Source organism: Hippocampus zosterae, chromosome 21, assembly GCF_025434085.1.
Source record: "Hippocampus zosterae strain Florida chromosome 21, ASM2543408v3, whole genome shotgun sequence".
Taxonomy (NCBI): domain Eukaryota; kingdom Metazoa; phylum Chordata; class Actinopteri; order Syngnathiformes; family Syngnathidae; genus Hippocampus; species Hippocampus zosterae.
The window spans coordinates 6,938,523-6,958,160 of NC_067471.1; the positions used below are offsets into that span (position 1 = coordinate 6,938,523).

At 46.7% G+C, this 19,638-nt stretch overlaps 1 protein-coding gene across 1 annotated transcript in view; it reads left to right on the top strand.

The window, feature by feature from the left end:
* Nucleotides 1-14,070, top strand: part of snd1 (staphylococcal nuclease and tudor domain containing 1) — an 82,591-nt gene extending 68,521 nt beyond the window's left edge. The window contains exons 19-24 of the mRNA XM_052055538.1: nucleotides 56-179; nucleotides 443-512; nucleotides 1,385-1,498; nucleotides 3,475-3,678; nucleotides 12,692-12,736; nucleotides 13,357-14,070. Coding sequence (XP_051911498.1) covers nucleotides 56-179; nucleotides 443-512; nucleotides 1,385-1,498; nucleotides 3,475-3,678; nucleotides 12,692-12,736; nucleotides 13,357-13,422 — 623 coding nt within the window. The 3' untranslated portion in view covers nucleotides 13,423-14,070. The remainder of the gene's footprint in view (nucleotides 1-55; nucleotides 180-442; nucleotides 513-1,384; nucleotides 1,499-3,474; nucleotides 3,679-12,691; nucleotides 12,737-13,356) is intronic.
* Nucleotides 14,071-19,638: the final 5,568 nt, after the last annotated feature.

A 19,638-nucleotide genomic window follows, 5' to 3' on the forward strand; every position in this document is an offset into this window, starting at 1 on the left:
AAAGCGTGTCGGCTGACAGGTCTCTGATCAATCAAACTCGCGTGTTCCCCACTAGGAGGCCAGCTGGAGACTCTGATGGACACCATGCGAGCAGAGATCGCCGCCCAGCCCCCCGTGGAAGGCGCCTACGCTCCACGCCGGGGCGACTCCTGCATAGCCAAGTTCGCTGATGGTGAATGGTATGTGTCGGAATAAAAAAAAAAAAAGGGACTTTATCAAGAACACCCGATGTTCCTTTTATATTTTAATTTTTTATTATTATTATTTTTTTAGCTCATCTCTACTTAAGCTTAGAAGTGTAATTTTCGCACCAATCAGCTCCGGCTCGACACCCGCACATGCGCAGGCTGCGCGTTTACATTTCGGCGCAATTATAGTACCCGCATAAAAACCAGCAAGTTGTCTACAGACTGAATTTTTTTTTTTTTTACCCCCCCTGCAGGTACAGAGCCCGAGTGGAAAAAGTGGCATCGCCGGCGAAAGTGCACGTCTTCTACATCGACTACGGCAATGTGAGTGATAGAAAAGATGATCAGTTTCTTGTGTTTTCGCCAACCAGTCCATCCACTTTGTCCCTTTGCATTTTTTTTTTTTCCTTCTTCTTCAAAAGAGACATTTACAACCGCCGCGCGAGTCTCTTAATACGACGTCAATAAATCCGAAGCTGCTCGATTGGTCACAAATGTTGAAGGTTTTGGCCCTCCCGACTCCGGAGCGCACTGACCGCATTAGTCTAATATCCGCGCCTCGTTAATGGCGCGCCACACTTTTCAATGGCGCTTATTTATTTTTTTTCGGGTCCAACTTTTTGTCACGTTTGTCTCCACTGTGCCGCCTTATCTTGTTCAAGTCACCCACTCGAGAGAACATTTACGCGTGTGTATTCATTTTATGAGCTCATGGGGCTGGTGAAACAAATTTCCCGGGTGCTTTGAGCCGCACGTGCTCGGGGAAATTCCGCAGGATTCTGTCTCTCTGACTGGCATCTCAAATCAATGCCGATAAAATATTCGGCTTTCAAGGAAACCTAAATTACAAGTAACCAAAAAAAAGAAAGTACACGGCATGAGCCGCTAATTGTCATCATTTGCAACAGTTCCATTGTGGAAAGGAGGGGGGGAAAAATCATCCCCCCCTCACACAAACAGTTATTTTCAGAACCCCGCCTCCTTTCGTACTCAAAATTCTTTCTTCATAGAAATAATCACAGCAATCAAGGCTAATTGTCACGCCTCTGCCGTATCGCTGGATGTGTTCGGCTTCTTGACTCCAGGCTCTCGGGCAGCTGCCAAAAGCCTCGTGTACCCCCCCATCGGGCCCAAAGTGGGAAAGCTCGACACAAACGACGATAATAAACCCCAATCAAATCTGTGTTTGTTGCCAGAGAGAAACCGTGCCGTGCACCCGCCTCGCCGCCATCCCGCCCGCCTTCAGCACCAGAACGCTGCCGGCGCAGGCCACCGAGTACGCCTTCGCCTACATCCAGGTGCCGCAGGATGTAAGTAACCCAAAATACCCACGTTGATTTTTGGCTGAGCCATACTTGAACGCGTGTGTGTCTTCGTGCAACGCATTCAAATTCTAACACGCTAGTTATAGCAGGATTGTGTTCAATCGATGACTTGAAAAGTATGCTGAGTGCCATTTGCACGGACTATAAAAAAAAAAATAGGAGTCAAACGTCATTTGCATAAATTATTTGGCACGCCGCGTATGTCTCCAAAATGTGCTTGGTCACTTGGTGTGTGTGTGTGTGTGTGTGTGTTTTGAGCCATGCTGTCACTCGTCCCTAGAGTGGGTATCTCCTGAAGGGTGAAGTGGCCCATCTGTTGCCGCGCTCACAGCCGTCACCTATACCGCAAGCACGCACACACACACACACACACACACACTGGAAGCTGACAGGCACTCTCGTCCGGCCAGGTCGCCAAACCACCTGATCTTTTTTTATTTATTTCATCTTTTTTTTTTGGTGACCCTCACCTCCGCAAAGCCGTACACGTCCGCGGCCATTTTCCGGGCGCGGATAGTTCACGGCGCCAATAAAACAGCAGGAGAGAAAATAAAAGCGGTCAGCGGCTTTTGAAAAAAAAAGTCAGCGCCGCCGCCATTGTTCCCACGGCAACGCTCAATCCGTCAACTGGCTGCGCTCGGTCGGCCCAGTTAATTTACCAAAGTAGACCGCTTGTAAAGGTGATGTACAACAAAATCAATTTGTTTATTTCTTTTTTTTTTAATAAAACGGCCCGTCCGAGCCGGTTCCGTCACGTCGCACCGAGTTCGTAACTCAAAAGAGATGAAGGTTATACAACCACCACAAAAAAAGTGAATTAATTAGTGATTAAAGTTAGCGACATTTGGACTTTTAAGAGGCTTTTCACCTCGAGTCAAAAATGAATCAAGCATTCCATTCTACCTCCTGCAACTGTTTTTTTTTGGGGGGGGGGCACACTCACCTGCGCATTCCTATTTGCTCTAGTTTTTTTGCGAAGCGGTAAGCTATACTTTTTACACGTGTGTATATTAAATTTTCCTTCGATCTTATAGAACTAAATCAGATGGCAATTTCCCTCCCCTCCCTCGTGATTAATTCAACAAATATCCCCCCCAAAATGTTTAAAAAGCTTTTCGCAGTTGGCTTCGACAGGTAAAATCAGATTTGGAGAAAGTCTGAGAACTCACTTGGACTCTCACGTTGTTAAGTTGGCTTCCATTTGAGCGAATCGGGCCTTCATCCAGCTCACTGCAGCCGATTACAAGGAGCTGAAGTGAGAAAAATACCCCCCCCCCCCCACCCAATTAAAAAAAAAAAGGTGCAATAAACCTGCTTTGCTTTAAAAAATAAATTCTTGACACCCTGGACACTTGATTAGGTATACCTCAATGAGGCCATTTCTTTTTCTTTTTTTGGAGGGGGGGGTTTGATTGACGCTGTCATTTAAACATTCGCACATTTTAGTGGGGGCTCATTATGTTGTACCTAATCAACTGTCTCGGTGCACATTCAGAATCGGCCACCTCTCGAACGACCTTCCCTTTGCCCACACGCACACACGCACGCGCATATCCAAGGGCAGTTTGCTGCAAGGGGGTTGCCATGGAGACAAGACCAGGGCAGGAGGGGGAGGGAGGAGATGGATGTGCTAAAAGTGGCGATAGCACAGATTTGTTTTTTTTTTTTCCTTGCCTTTGTTTTTGTTTTCCAGTGTCTGAACACAATTTTCATTTTGCTATCGTTGGCTAGTTAGCATGATTAGCCCAAGAAAATTAAAATGTTCCTTAAAATGACGTGCTTATTGTTAGCTCTCGGTAGGTGCTACCTATGTTAGCATCTCCTTGCTAAAATGTAAACTTAATTGTCGTTTTTGGTCAGAATTTGGCGACTTGTATAATTTTGGTTCGGTGGAACAAATCCAAAATCTCAGTTGTGGTTCAGCTGTTGTGACTTTTCGGTGACTGGTGCGTTCCCCGCAGGAGGACGCCCGTGCCGACGTGGTGGACTGCGTGGTGCGCGACATCCACAACAGCCAGTGCCTGCTCAACGTGGAGTACTCTGGAGCCAGCTGCCCGCACGTCACAATCCAGTTCGGCGACACCAAGGACGACGTCGGCCTCGGCCTGGTCAAGGAGGGCCTGGTCATGGTGGACGTGCGCAAGGAGAAGCACCTGCAGAAGATGGTCAGTGTCGCATGCTCACGCTTGACTCTTGTTTTGTCTATGAATTTGCTTTTTTTTTTTTTTTTTGTGTGCACTTGCAAACGACCCCCTTGAGTTCTTGAGTGTCGCCGCTTCGATAATGAGCTCATTTGCATCCACGTCATTATTATCACACATCAAAAAAAAGAGACAAGTGCAGACATTTTTTTTCCCCAGTGGTGCTGTATAGCTCATTGACTGTTCTGGTCATTAAGATCACCCCCCCCCTCACCCCCCTCCCTCCGCCAGTGGACCCACTCCTGCATATTAAGGTAAAGGAAAAAAAAAAGTTACATGTTTACAATTACAGCTGGCGATATTAGTCACTCCGCCACTTAGTTAGAAATGTAAAAACCTCTTTCGTATTTGCCCCGCCCCCTTCAACAATATTCCGATCCGAGCTTTTAACAAGCCGCAGTGTTGCCCACATGCTTGACGAGTAAGTCGGCCCCGCTCGTAATTCCGCCCTGCTTTTGCGGCTGCCCCCCAAAAAAAAAAAAAAAATCTGGCTCATTTTGTACTCCCGCAACAAAAAAAAATGATGCCACTTGAAAGCTTTACATGGAGTCCGAGTCAATCCCACCAATGATGCACAACACCCCCGCTGGCCATCGCTGACTCCCACGAGAGAGGGAGCTAATAAAAAAAAAAAAAAAAACACTCTGATCAGGTTTGTTTATTTGCTCTGCTCCTGGTGCAGCGGCAACAATCTGCTGTATTTTCACTGTTAGTCAGAACGCATCGGGGGCGGGGGGCAGTTTGTACAGAGGCTGCACAGAAAAACAACTCGCGTCTTTATTTACATCTATAAATATAAAATAACGGGCCGATAATAACAGGAAAAAAAAAACTTTTTTCTCCGGCCCCTCTCTTGACTCATCTCGGGTGACTTTTGTCATTTGTCTCTCGTCTTCGCTCATTACCCGAAATACGGCAACGCGTCGTAACGTGTCGTGCTAAACATTGCGTAACAGATGGAGCCGGCGTTTTGCCCCGCGCTCAAGGTTAACGCCGCTTGTCCGCCATACGGATAAGTACGTCGGACGCTCGGCGAAAGCGAAGGATAAATAGTCCTTTTCTGAAACGACCCGTGCCCTAGTAAGTCGACTTCATGTTCCTGACGTGCGGCGCAAAGGTGTGCGCGCCTCATAAAGCGCGCGGGATTAACGTATAAATAGCCACGCTGTCCTACAAAATCAAGAATCAGCGTGTACACTCGATAGCGCTCATGTCCCGTACGTGTGATTAGCGTTCACGCGCTGTATAGCAGATGCCGACCGTCCTAATGTAAAGATTAATCTCGCCCGCATCTGGCGCGCGTCGTGCCGTCATCGTAGCGCACCTGCCGCGGCGGCGCTCGGAGCAGATGGACGCCGTTGCGTTTTGATGCGGCGGTCACACCGTTTGATGCAGCGCGCATTACACCTGCATGTTTTGGTGCATTAGCAGCCCAGTGCCCAACACGCCGCGCCTTGTCACACCAGCTGCTATATACGAGAAGGTTTAGCTCGACCTCTTCGAATGCACTGCAAGTGAAAAAAAAAATGTATAGCAATCCAGTCTAAGGATGCCGGCCGGCGCGTGTGAGCAATTGCGCAAGCCGCGTGTATTGAGTGACATGCTAATTTAGCCAACCTGGGGAGCCCCGCTCCATTCGCTATACTGTGTTGGAAAGTGAATTAAAAAGAAATAAATATTCGCAAATAGGAGACATGGGCTAAAAAAAAGAAAGAAAGGAAGAAAGATCCTTCAATACAAATCTCCTGTCAAACGGTTGACCAATCAAAAGTGACTCATCTTAACGTTTATATTCTTCTCATTGAAACAATTCGCCAAACTGAGGCCTCTTGACTTTTAAATGCACTAAAAAAACCAAAAAAAGAGTCCGGGCGAGTTATGTCAATGTGTGGAATCAATCTAGCGAGTTAATTAGGTTTGATAGTTTTTGAAGTAACTTTGCGATCGATTGACACTATTATTGTGATTATCGCGTAGATTCGCAGCTCCGTTCGGCGTCGTCATTGATTCACTCAACTGCCAGTGGCGGCTGCTGTTTTTATTTATCAAATTCTATTTCGTTGCTGTAGATTAAATTCAAAGTGGTGGAGTGCATTGATTTTTGTCAGGGGTGCGAGCGCATCGACAGGGAAAAGGGGGGGAAAAACTAGCAGTGACTCGATAAGCCAAATGAGAGAAAAAAAACTTGTTTTACTTTTTTTAAATATGTGAAGTCAATTTGGCAAATCCGTCCATCTTTTTTTTTTTTTTTTTTCTTTTAAACCCGACCAGAGACAGACATAATGAATCCACTCGCTCTGGCAGAGTGGATGTACTGAGCTATCCTTAAATTGTCTTGGCACTGTTGACACTGCTAGAAGAGAAAGACGCATGGAGAGCGCTTCAGTCATAGTCGTCGTCAGTAACGTTTTAGTCTCGAAATTCAACACTGGAGATTACAACTCAAGTAAAACTCAAATAAAGGGAAATTAGACACACAATGGATAGTTAAAAAAAAAAAGTGCCATTTGTTGGCGAGCCTTCCTGGTGGTTCCCTCGCTAGTCGTTGCACCTGCTGTTTCCGCTAGCATCTGCTTGGTTAAATTTTATTTGTGTGTGGCGTTTTATATGTAATTACTTTTACTGCGAATATCGTACTGCGCAGCCACACAATTTCTTTTAGATCCTCGTAAACGGCGTGACAAATTCCATCTCTTGACTCCGTTGACCGCTGCGAGCGCAAACAAAAGTTCATTAGCGCCGAAAGCTAATGATTCGCTCCTTGCTAATTGCGAATCCAATACAAAGACGCAGTGGTCCTTCCGTCAATTATGGTCAGTCATGTGGAACTAAAGGGCCCCGCCGCATTGACCGGGGGCTGGGGGGGGGGGGGATTCCAAAGTGAACACATACATGCAGAGATAGATATTACAAAGAGAAGTCATCCAAATGTGTGAATATGTCTATTAAGAACTCTGATAGTTGGCATAGCATGAGCAAGACGCGCCTTGGGAAATGTCACATATTCACACTCAGCCCCCCCACGCGTTTCGCAATCTGTGTAAATAGCTTTGTGGGGGCCCAGATATGGCGTCCCACACGCATTCCTGCTCCACCCGCCATATTGTCCGACTCCGATTTTTGTCGTCGCTGTCGTTCTTTGAGTCCCTGGCATATCGCGGAGGTCCTGGCAACGGCCGTACTGCACTAATGGCCCGTGGCAGGACGCAATGAGAGAGCGGGGGAGAGTGATGGTGATGGTGGGAAGTGTTCAGCACATGTGTGGAATCCATACAGGAAATGAGAGGAAAAGGGCTTGCGCGTACGCCAGGTTGCCTCCAGGGATGCCGCGTTCCATTAATCACAGCTAGAACGTGCTGCTTGTCACATGGGAATTGGGATATTTTTATAAGACAGGCTGGCTCTCCCCGAATGAATTAAGTGAACTTAAGTTTATATATTTTTTTTTCATTTCTAGGGAGCTTTGTACAACTGCTTAGGTTTTCGCCCTCTTTTCTCGGGTTCCTTTTAACCAAATTAATTTCCTTCTCCCTTCCCCCCCAAACAGGCCCTAAGCTTGTAGCGTCTAGCGCCACCTGTTGCTTCGCTATGCACTGAACCGCCTTATTGACCATAATGTAGGGATAACCTAGTGAAAAACTCGTGCACTTTGCGTTAAATTCAAGGTTTATGTGTATCATGGCCGCCGCCGCCCCTCCCGACCGACACACAGCCCACCATGTCATCTATAAATGCCTTTTAGCTGTTTCCGGAACACCAATTGACAGGCTTTCAGGTCGCTGCCCTCGCTGTTCAACCTCAGTGTCTGTCACAGCCCATCAAGACCAGTCTCCCACCCCCACCCCCACCATTCCGTCACCAAACACGCATGCACGCGCGCACATACACAAACAAACACACACACACACACCGCGTCATGGATGTCGGCCAGCATGACCGCTTTCTACCAATGGCTCAATACCTAATTTACAATCCCGAGTTAGAGATGGGAGGGGGGGCTTTTAATGGACATTTTCTGCTTGCCTGCTATTGACTGCGCGCACACACACACACACACACACATAGTCCCACTCTGTCCCCAAAGACCCTTGGTCACACATGACTGTGGGATGCTCGTCGAAGTGAAACACATAGTAGATGTCAAAAATTTGTCTGCTGACTGAGTTATTACTGAAGGTGCATCGGTATGCATGCACACAAAAAAACAAAAAACAAAGGTAAAAGGGGACGGGGGTGTGTGGGCGGAGCACTTCAACTGTACTTCATGTGCAAACATTTTATGCAAATGACCCCCAGGTTATACTGTTCTGTCCCCAATTTACAGTTAATCTAAGTTTGAATGTTTTATTTAAGTTACACTGAAGTAACGTTAATATTTCTATGCTTAGTTAAGAGTATTTTCTTGATGCAACGTAACTTTATTGATTCATTGCAAGCAGCGTAGCTCACAACCGGACGTGACGCCATGAATGCGGAAGACGCGTACACGGAAACAGGAAGTAGAGCGATAGATCGTCACCCAGAGGGAAACGAATGGTAGTCAAATTTAATCTAGCACAAGCACAATCAACAGACATCTCACGCCTTTGATGGCATCGTGGGTATGTCCAAATCCGTGTCTTTACCGATGAGCAGTTCTGTCATGTTCTGTTGGAAAAAGCTGTTCCGCAACATGCATAAAAAGACATGTTATGATTTGAGCTAGCGCTCGCTAATTGCATTAGCACGATAACGTCTTGCTAGGTTAGCAATGTTAACAATTAGCTAACATTAGCAATTAGCTAACATTGCCTCGCAATGTTAGCTAACATTAGCACGATGACGTCTTGCTAGTTTAGCAATGTTTGGCAATGTTAGCAATTAGCTAACATTAGCAATTAGCTGACATTGCATCGCGATGTTAGCTAATTTGTTGTGAACGAAAAGCGTTTTTATTTACACTGCGAATGCAGATTGTTTATATTTTAACATGTGTGCATTGTGTGAATTGAAGGTAATTTCGCCTCACCTTGTATGTTGCTGTTTCACCTTTTTCTCCATCATTAAACCTGTGAACTAAGACTAACGCATACCTGTCAACTCATACGGTTTAGCCATAGCTCATAGGGATTTTGTGGTGAATCTTACGTATATGGCCGTATCGCACAAATCATACGGATTCTGAAAATTTCCGTTTTTTTTTTCACCAACTCCAAATCATTTGGACTGTCCACCCCGTAACGCAGGAATACAACTCTGAACACAGTAATGTCACTAAGTAGAATACAATACAATACATGCTGATTTATATAGCGCTTTCACAACAGCTGTAACAAAGCGCTTAACAAAACAGTTCACATAAAGTAAAATAATAAACACAACACATAACATAAAACACGGACAGTCGTGCAGTCCTAACCATGATGATTAGACATTAACCAGACATTGTATTATGGAGATCTACAATAAATATCATTGAACATTTTATGAGTTTTTTTCTGCCGTTATTTTGACATATAAAATGCTTTGGTATGTTATAAGAATTTTTTGCTCTTTATAAGGATTTTTCGTGGTAGTTTATACAGGATGGCACTCCGAAAAGTTGACAGGTATGATAACGTCTGCAGAGTCGTGGTGTAGAAGATGAGTTTAGCTGACTGTCCAAATCTGGCCGAGACGGTACATATACTTTGGGCACTTGTGGTGTACAGCTTCTTCTATTTTCATGACTTTATAGGGGGGAAAAGGGGTTTTTAAAAAATGGGCACATCGGCATGTAAAATGCCTGCCTTCCATATTTGTGTGTTTTTATTTTCACAATGCCCTTGAGGTGGGGGACTAGTCTCGAATGTTCCCTCTCGTATGCCCCTCCCCCTTCGTGTGAGCACATGCTGGTGGGCTTGTCATGGCACATTCCCAGCAGAGCGCCTGATCCCCACCAACAGCCTCGCTGGGAGGAACAGCGAGGCCCCGTCAGGGCACCTCAAACACTACAGTTAAAAAAAAAAAACAACAACCCAATGTTGGTTATGATGTAAAATGGCAGCCCTGGTACGTCCCTCTATTAAAATGGAGGTTCGAACACATTGCTGTGGTCAGCTGATAGCAAAGTATTGGCCCGAGGAGGCTTCTTCTCTGCCCCAAATCCCTGCCGCAGGCCTCGCAATACAGTGCACTCCGCTTAATAGAACACCGGTTAATAGAGTAATCCGCTTAATAGAGCAAAAGGCTCCGGAACGGATTTGCCTAATGCAATTTCCTATAAAGATACTCCGCTTAGTAGAACAGATCTCCGCTTAATAGAACAGGCCGTAAGCAATGAACATTGTAAACTAGTGGTTTTCGAAGTGTAGCTATCGCGATACTGTACCACTATCGCGAGAAAACGCGGTAGTTCTAGCCGTATACAGTAACAGGTAGCACGCGTCACTCCACACATAGACACACGCACGTCACAATGGCTTCAACTTCATTCAAGAGACGAGAGAGAGACGAAGTGTAGCTATCGCGATACTGTACCACTATCGCGAGAAAACGCGGTAGTTCTAGCCGTATACAGTTACAGGTAGCACGCGTCACTCCACACATAGACACACACACGTCACAATGGCTTCAACTTCATTCAAGAGACGAGGGCTATCACCTGCGGATAAGAAGGACATACTCAGACGATACGATGCATTGCCGGATTCTCAGAAGGTACGCCCGCGGTTTCCAGGACTTCCCTCTTATCCAGCGCATTGAGAGGGAAGTCAACCGCAAAATTACGGACTCCTGTTTCCAGACAAAAGTAACGAAATTTTTCTCGTGATTTGAGATGTTTGACTGAAGTTGATTAAAGTTGTTGTTTTGTTGTTTGATTAAAGATATGGACGTCCACAGTCGAAATATCTCTTCTAACTCGTCAGCAGGGGTTTTTCTGCGTGCATAACTTGGTCGTCGACGTGTCTGAAGGTGTACCTAATAAAGTGTCTCCGGTTAATAGAAACCCCGCTTAGTAGAACAGAAGCGCTTCGGCCCAATGATGTTCTATTAAGCGGAGTGCACTGTATTAATGCGGCTGCCTTGATGAGTGACAGGCCTCTCCCCGGGCCGATAACAAACCACCTCCAAGCCATTTCATCTACAGTCCTTGTCAGTCGGACACCGACAACAATGGAGAGCGACAAAAATAAAAAAGGCAGAAAATGGAGATAGCAGCAGCGGCGAGGTTTAGTTTTCTTTGGTTGGTTGGAGATCGACTGCTCATGTCTGGCAGCCAGAGCTTCTGATCATCATCGCCGTTAATGAGCGAGGCCCGACATGCGACATTGTTCCCGTCACGGCCGAGTGGCTTCCCAGCGCCGCGACTTTGATTAGTCACTGACAAAATCTGCTTTCGCATAGTGTTTTTCTTTTCGCTGTGATGTTTTTCGAGCAGGCCCGGGCGAATCCTACGCACCAGATCGCACGCAACCTGTCAGAAAGCCGCCGCCGATTTGTCACTCATCGGAACGCCACCTGGACAACGGCGCGCATCGGCCAGCCAGATTGGCGAAACAGCTAGCTTGGCGCGCACTCTCTCTCTCTCTCTCTCGCTTTCCCCTTCGTGATTGCCGCAATCTCTCACTCGCCTTGCAGGAACGATCGCACCTTCGGCAGGTAGTTCCAAGTGGCCAAAACTAAGACGTTTTTGTCGACACTTGTGGAGACGCTGAAGAAATTAAAAGCTAGGGCCCTTTAGCAAAGTCACAAAAGATCACTTGTATGAACGTACGTCGTTTCCAGATGAGCCCTTTTTTCACACCTCTTCGTCAAATTTGCCTGCTTTAGAAAAAAAGGGGGTGCGCCACGGGATTCTCTGAGGGAGCTGTCGGCATAGCGCAAGGCCATCCTTGACGTCGGCGGGATCATCAGCGCTTATTGTGCTTGCATGGCTCTTTTCTTTTACGGCGACATCTGGCCCCGCTGACGCCCCCCCTCCGCCCTCCCCCCCTCAACCCCAAATCTCTTTTACTCCGCTTTGACGGATGACTCGCGCAGCCGGTGCGGCACTCGAGTCCGAGTACAAGAGCGCCAGATGTTACCGCCGTGTCGAGCGCACAAGCGCCGATGCCGCCGCATCTGCTGCTATAATAAGACACACGACGCCTCCATTAAGTGGGAGGAGGAATTTTGTCGTTTGTGGGGGTTAGTTTGTCCAATCGGGGGGCTTCTCACTCTGCGAGTATGTCCTCACAACAAACAAACAAGTTGAGTCTGCCTTCAGTCTTGACTTAAGAATTGAGTTTTGGTTGTTTGTTTTTTGTGTGTGTGTGTTTGTGGAGCACAGCGGCAAATCTGGACGCCTCGCAGAACTGTTTTCCATCTTACAAAGTACAACAAACCGTAGTCGTGTTAAGTGTTGTTCTCTGCGAGTCTGCCTCGTCGTGATGAAGGACACGTCTGCTCAAAGGCTAACTCGCCCTCTGTCCCCCTACGCCCCCCCCTCACCCTTTATTTTTCCTCCCTATTACTCATGAGCGCTTCATTGAGCGAGGCTAAAAGGCTGCTCTAGCAGAAGCAGTCAATATGCTCCACACTGCTTCATCTTCTTTATCTTCGTCTTTTCTTCCCGCTCTTACAAACAATTCCTTTCACGCTAAACGGTTGCGGCGGCAGCACGGGAACGCGGCGCTCCCGCCGCGCACGTAATTAGAAATATTCCGAGAGCTTTTGTGTACATGCAGGAGTTATGAAAAAAAGGGGGGGGTGTTGAATTAAATATTTGTATTTTGTCGTGATCCTTTGAAGGCACCTCGGGCTCTGTTAGCGTCGCTAACGGCAACCGGCTCCCTCGCGAAAGGTGCGGTCCGAGATAACGGCAAATGTTCGAACGCGAGAATTTGATCGTATCATCAATCAAACGCGACACCTCCGGACTTGTCATTATCGATTGGGCCAACGAACGGTGGCCATTTTGTCAATCGGAATTTTTGGAAAACCCTCACGTGATGCATTTTCTTTTGTCCTCCCACAGGTAAAGGAATACCTGAACAGTCAAGAATCAGCCAAGAGTGCCAGGGTGAGTCCGGCCTGCTTGCTTCCATCTCCTTTTAGAGTTGTGCTAACACTAACATGCTACTGCTAAGTACTGCCACCGATAGAACCTTATGGGTTGGCATACATAAAAAATATTAATTGACAATATTTCATTCATAGGCGTCCAACATTATTAATTGTATTTTCTTCGAACATGCCGTTTTGTGTTCTTTGGTTCATTTCCAAAATTCAAGTCTCACTGCCGCCGTCTCCTAGCGCTATTCCGTCGCCTGGTGCGAGACGGAGGCAGGGCGCTCGCCCACTTTGCTTTGGGGTTGCCGCCTAGCATGGCGGGGGAGCGCTAGACTATGTCGGGAGGGGGAATTAAAAAAAAAAAAAAAAGACATGCATGATACAAATGGCTCATTGATTCCTCCTCTAATAACTGGCGCTAATTAGCGCAGGCGCTAATTAGCTATGAATCACAGCGTTAACAGCAAAGCAGGTTCTGGCAGCCCGAAAAGACACATCCGACCAAAAAAAACAGAACGTGCACACAAAGAAGCACCACTAGCTTGCACCTCTCCAAATTCTTTGCGAAAATGTCATTCGGTGTTGTGTGTGAAATGGTCAAATGAATGACTTTTTGTTGTTTTTCTCCAGCTCAACATTTGGCGCTACGGAGACTTCCGCGCTGACGACGCTGACGAATTCGGCTACCGGCGCTAATGTCAACGCGGGGGAAAATAATTTTCAAGAAAAAACAAAACAAAAACAACCATCCAATAAATGCCATTCCAAAGACCAACTTGGACACGTGGGGGTGGTAAGAGGCAACTGTGGTGGGAGAGTGTGACTGACTGGACAGAAAAAAAACCAAAAAAAAAACACCCCAAAAATGCTCACTCTTCCTTTTTAAATTGTGAACATCATGGCCAAAAAAAAAAAGGTTCGTGCTTTTTCCGCTCACTTCCTGCGCGATTTGATAATTCCTCGGCTTTTGAGCGACGGCCTCTCCTCTAATCATTGCTTTTCTTCAAGGATAAATGTTCCTTTTTGTATTTTTATTTTTTTTGTGGGAGGGCAATTACTGAAACTTTGCTTCCCTAATCAACCTCTCCGTGTCGATGAATTTAGCGATGAAAAAAAAAAAAAAGGACAAAAAGGGCGACTTTGTTTTGTCTTGGGAGTGTAAATGGTGTGCACCGGTGAAATCTTGTTGTCGAAAGTCTGGCGCCGTGTGGCGGCGGCGTTCTCCCGTCTTTTCCGTCTGTAAAGTTTCCATTACGTAGTGACGTCGGCGGGCTAGCCATTTTTTCTGTCTCACATTTATCTCCTCACTTCTATTGAAAAAGCTCAATAAAATCAACAAAGTGACCCCTTTCCTCTTCTTTGATTGTTTTTTTTTCTACGCCGTTTATTTTAAAAAGTGACTGCTTGTAAATCTACCGGCGCAGCAGCATAAACACCGTGAATAATCATTTCAGGCCCCCTCCCCCCCAAAAAACGTGGCGGCACTCATAAACATTTAATACGAGCCCTTGTGGAAGTAAATGCGCCGTTTCACGTGAAATGCCGTGATGACGACGAGCGGCTGCGCTAAACGCACCAATCAGACTCACTGGCCGTCAAGGGTTTTATGTGAAGCACTACATCAGTGACGGGCTGCCCCCCCCAACCCCCCAGCCCCCCGCCTGGCATATTTACAACCATTTTGGCTTTAATATAACTCACAAATAAAAGCAAGATGGCGCATCCTCATCGGAAAACTCGGCACGGCAACAGTCATTTATAATACAATTAATAAACCCGTCCGTCTGCACCAAATGGAACATTGGTTCCGAGCGTCGACAAAAATGATTCATGAAGCCGGGCGTCGTGTCAACGCGGGCAAAGGTACGTACCAAAAAAACAAGCTATGTCTGACGATAGCGCCCCCCTCCCTGACGCAATGTTTCTTTTCCTTCCAGGTGCCACCGAGAGACGCCGATCCCGTTGAAAGTTAAGTTGAGAAATCTTAACCTCCTGAGTTTTAAAGCTAGCAACGTAGATCGACTGCATAGCTCAACCTCCTGTTCTTGTTTCCTTCCAGGTGCCACCGAGAGACGTCCAAATCGGACGCCGATCCCGTTGAAAGTTAAGTTGAGAAATCTTATCCTCCTGATTTTTAAGCAGCTAGCAACGTAGATCGACTGCATAGCTCAGCCTCCTACTCTTGTGCCCCTCACATTTGCCCAGCTAGTCGTTGCCAGGCAGAATTCATAGCGCTCAATTATAAACTGTTAAAATCAGAAAGAACATAACAGTGAATCATCTTCGTATTTTTTTTTTTTTTAAGTTTTGCGACAAGAGTCATAAAGACCAAACCAAGTGTAACTGTGAAAAGACAAATTGAATTTCACACTTTCTCCCACTCTGTGTGAGACACCCACTCCCTTCAAACAGTCCTTTCATTTAATGCGCTTTTGCAGTTTAACTTAAAGCAAGAGTGGGGGCGGGGGGGGGGGGGCTGTCTCTCTGGTCAACATCTTCGAAAGAAAGCACGCTATCTCGTCCTGAAAACGAATTCAATTGAACTTCATGTGCAATAAAAAGCCGGTCCCTTTAAATGGACAGTGGCAACCTGGACGCCGCCCACCTTTCACACCCGTCAATTAGCGCCGCGCGCCCCATTTTCAGGCACTTAATGTGACATTCCAATCGTAATAAGCCTTCATACAAATTGACTTTTGACAAGGCGAACGGCGAGGAGCTGAAAGTAGCGGGCTGGTTAGCGCGCGGCGCGTCGAATGCAAACGGGAGGGGCCTCGGTGATGATGGCGGTGGCTAGGAAATTTCAACAGAGACCGGGCAAAAAGTTACATTTGCCATCGTCGGAATCCTTAAAAACGTATAGAGCTGCAGCAGCCACGACATCGTCCGCAGACACTGCTTTGAATTGTCAATCGCCATGGCGACAGGTGCACGTAGGGATGAGCGCGTGACCCGCCCCTTTGCGGCTTTTGTTGTTTCCGCGGCAACCCACACAGATATTAAATGAATGATTAAGTTTTTTTTTTTTTTTTTTTTTGTGCGTGTACTCGAGTCGCAGAAAAATCGATGAAACACAAATGCAACGACGCCCTCGCTGAGTTTGATCTCGCCGCCAATTGCCGCCGTCACCGTCTCCTGCAGCGACGGGCGCTAACGTGATAACGGGGCAAATTGATGGCTTGTTGTCCACTCCAGACGCACATTAAAGTCAAATAGCCGGCGCGTCTGCCTGCGGGTTTGAAGACGTTTAACTCGGTTTGGTGGTCAACGGCAACGACATTGCGTGTGGGGGTCGCTGGGGGGGGGGGGGGGGGGGGGGTTTGATCGTTGGCTTCCCATCATGCAAACTGGTGGTAGGGGTCTCTTCGTGGCATTAAAAGTTGTCGCGCATGTATTAGCCTTTACATGATTGATTGAGTTCTTGATTTTTGTAGTCCAAGGGGGCGAAAAAAAGAGAGAAAAAGCCCAAGTGAGGGCAAACGGGGAATACCCGGCAGAGCGTAGCTCATTAGCTAGCATTAACATATGCAAATGCAGGTGGCTATCTCGTGTACAAAGCTGCGCTGGCGGTAAACACGGGCTTAGCGCTTTTAACCACTTTTAAGTGCTGCTAATTGCGTTTCCTGTTCAAACACGCCAACGCTGTTTACGTCCACTTTGGGGACAATTAATGAAACGAGTTAACGTGCACATGTTGTCCGACGAGTCAAAGGTCAATAGCGAGGGATGACTCGGAACTTTTCATTCCAACCGTTGCAAAATTTCAGTTTTTTATTGAACCTCCACACCTACAGGGGGCAGTACAGGACAAGTCTGCTTTTGGCGTACAAAGCTAAATTGTGTTGCGGATTGAAAATAACAATTAGTGACGTCCTTGTAGTGACTCTTGGGCTTGAAGCGTGCTAGCTGTGACTAAAAAGTGCACCAGGAGGCTAAAACACGTCTGTGCGTCTTTTGCGTGCGGCTTGTCGGGGAAATTCCAGGAAGGTTGCGGAAAGTTCACGGAACGGTTGCGCATCACACCGGCGTGGCGTCCTCAGGCAAGAAAGGGCGACGTGTGTTCTCGCGCTGTCTGGTACAAAGAGTTCAGCCTCACGTTGTCGTGGTTACGCTGCAGCTGTAAAATATGTTCCATCCATCCATTTTTTCAGTTCGAATGGCGACCTGTCTCTGTTGTCTGAATACGGCTAATTTGACGTCGCCGCTGACTCAAAATCAATAGAACAAAATCAAATGTTGCTTGTCCTTTGCAGCGAAAAGGACGCCGGGTACCTCGGTTGCCGTGGAGATAGTCCATCTTGTCACGAAATCCTCCAAGGACACCCCCCACACCCTCTTGCCATTCCCTGGGAAGTAAGTAACCATTTCACACGTCAGACGGAAGCTTTCGCGAGTGTGTTTAAAGTTCAAATTGTCGGCGACCAATCCGGAGAAAATCTCCTCGCAGCTCGTCAGATTGCAAACAGGAGCCGGCCGTGTTCTCATCTGCCGCCGCTTAATTAGTCGCCGGGCCCGGCAAGACCAAAATGTTGCCGACAAACGAACAGACGCCGCGCCATCCAACGGTGTGTTTATCCGGTGGGCCGGCCCGCCACGGTTTCCTGATGTTCTATTTGCGGCCAATTAGGGAGCTTCTTTTTTTAATCAGGCGCCGTTTGTTCGACAGGACACTTGAGAGCCTGTTGACTGCCCCCCCCCCCTTTCTAGGTTGTTAAAAATTTTCTCACCGCCCCAAGTCCACGTATCTGACGTTCACTATTGACATCCAAAGTGTCAACGCGAGACCCCCCCTCTTGAATTTCCGTCGTGGCCGCCACACCGACCTCATAAATCAGCGAGGATATCCCCCCCCCCCCCCCCCCCCCGCCGTGAAAAATGCCCGTTTAGTATTCGTCCGACACGTCTCTACGACTGACACAAGAGCGCCGTAATTAAATGTGACTTGTGTCATCTCTGCAGCTCAAACAAATTAAACGCAGGCACGCCCTCGCTTGGCGAAACCCCCCGATGGCGCCCACTCGACATTCATTCGATCCCGGTTCGGCGCTTAAGAATCGCATGCTGTCTAAGATTCATCCGAATGAGAAACGTCATTTGCGTTTCAAAATAGCTGTTTTCTTTCCTGCATTGCCTTAACGGTTTAGCTTCATGCTAGCAAAATGCCATAGACGAGCTAATGAATAACAATGCTCTTGTGCCGTTATGTCCCTTCGATCTATATATTTTTTAAAGGTGTTTTGGTATGATCAGTGCAGTCACGGTTTGAATTAAAATCATATTTTTACAGGGGAGGGGGGGGGGGTCCGACAGTAGGTTCTATTCTTTGGGCTTTTTATAGCACTCGCTGTGATGTTTTTATTTCGTTTGTTTTATAACCGCTAGGTCAATGCATTGTGCTTACAGCTTTCCAGGAGGAAAAAAAATATTTATGCAAGTGAAAACTGTCTAATTAAAAAAAAATAGATATATAGTATGGTGGCACACGGACACAAGCAAGCAAATTTTTACCATGATTTGACATATTTGTCTTGTTTGGATTTGACTTTTTGCAACACACACAAACACAGAGTTGACCGCGGCGTGACCGGGCGCCACCAGCTAGCATGCGAATTTGGCCCACGGCTCGTGCGCAGCAGGCACAACTGTACGTGTCAGCATGTGTGTGCGCGCGCGAGACACTGTAGGTGGGATGCGGCGTTCGCATCTGCACACGCAAGCAAGCGGGGCCTCCTCCAGGGCCACATGAAGCAGGAGCAGCAGTCGCGCGGGGGGGTGGGGGGGTTTGTTTTAAGATGAAGGCATTATTGATTTTTTTTTTTCGCTCTTTCCTTCTCCATAGGGATGAAGATGATGACCCTGGCGAGTGTAAAAGCCCCCCCCACACCACTACCACCACCCCCCAGCCAAATCTGTTCCTCCACGTTGGCAGCAGATGTCTGAGCTGGAAGCGCCCGAGAGCAAGCACGGCGGCGCCATGGTGTACATTGAGCGTTGAATATTGTTTGCAAATCAAATGTGTTGTTGCCTTAGGGGGGGCCTTGTTCGGATGTGTTTGTTGTTGTCATGGAAGGGCAGGCAGAAGTGCTCGTAGCCCCCGCCCCCCCCTCCCCTTCTGCCTGGCTTTCTGTTGGTTTTGCGAAAAGACAGAAACTCCTCTGACATGGGTGCTTTGCAATATTGTTATCGTGTGCTGGTTTTTTATTGACACATGCAGCACATGATTTACAGGAGACAGCCCAACTTTGTTTTTTTTTTTTATTCACAATTATCTTTGTTTCGATTAATCAAATTCGATTGGCTCGTATCGACTGAGCTCCTTCTTTGCAGTCAAGGTCTAAAAATGGAAAATAATAAAGCAATAATTATTGAATTAGTCTGTAGTTAAACAAAAATATCTCAATTTTTTTATTAAATAAAATTTGGAGTCTTTGGATTTTGTCAACCTAAAATTAAATGAGTAGTTTCAAAAATATATATTTTTAAAATCAAAAAGTATTAAGCACAATTCCCACGTTAATGCCTTTTTTCCCCCCAATGACTGTCTTTTGTTCAATGCGGGCACCCACGTCTGCTTTTTAATGGTTTCTACTTTTCCCACCTACGGCATTCGCAGATCGCACAAATACAATTAAATAATTTTGGGATAAAATTAAGATTTAATCAAGTGTTTGAGGAAACCGCGTGAACTTAATGGCAGCAGTTCTTTGTTACTTCCTCCCATTTCGACTCAAATCAGCCCACCCACAAGGCCTCCTTGATTAAAGTGAAAAACACTTGTCATTTTCATTGTTGCGACAAAAAAAAAAAAGAGGGGGGGGGGGCTATGACTCAATCTATTTTTCTCTCTCTGTAGGTCAGATCCCGGCGATTTGGAATACCTGAGATGCTACCAGTTCCAAGCGCAACAGACCC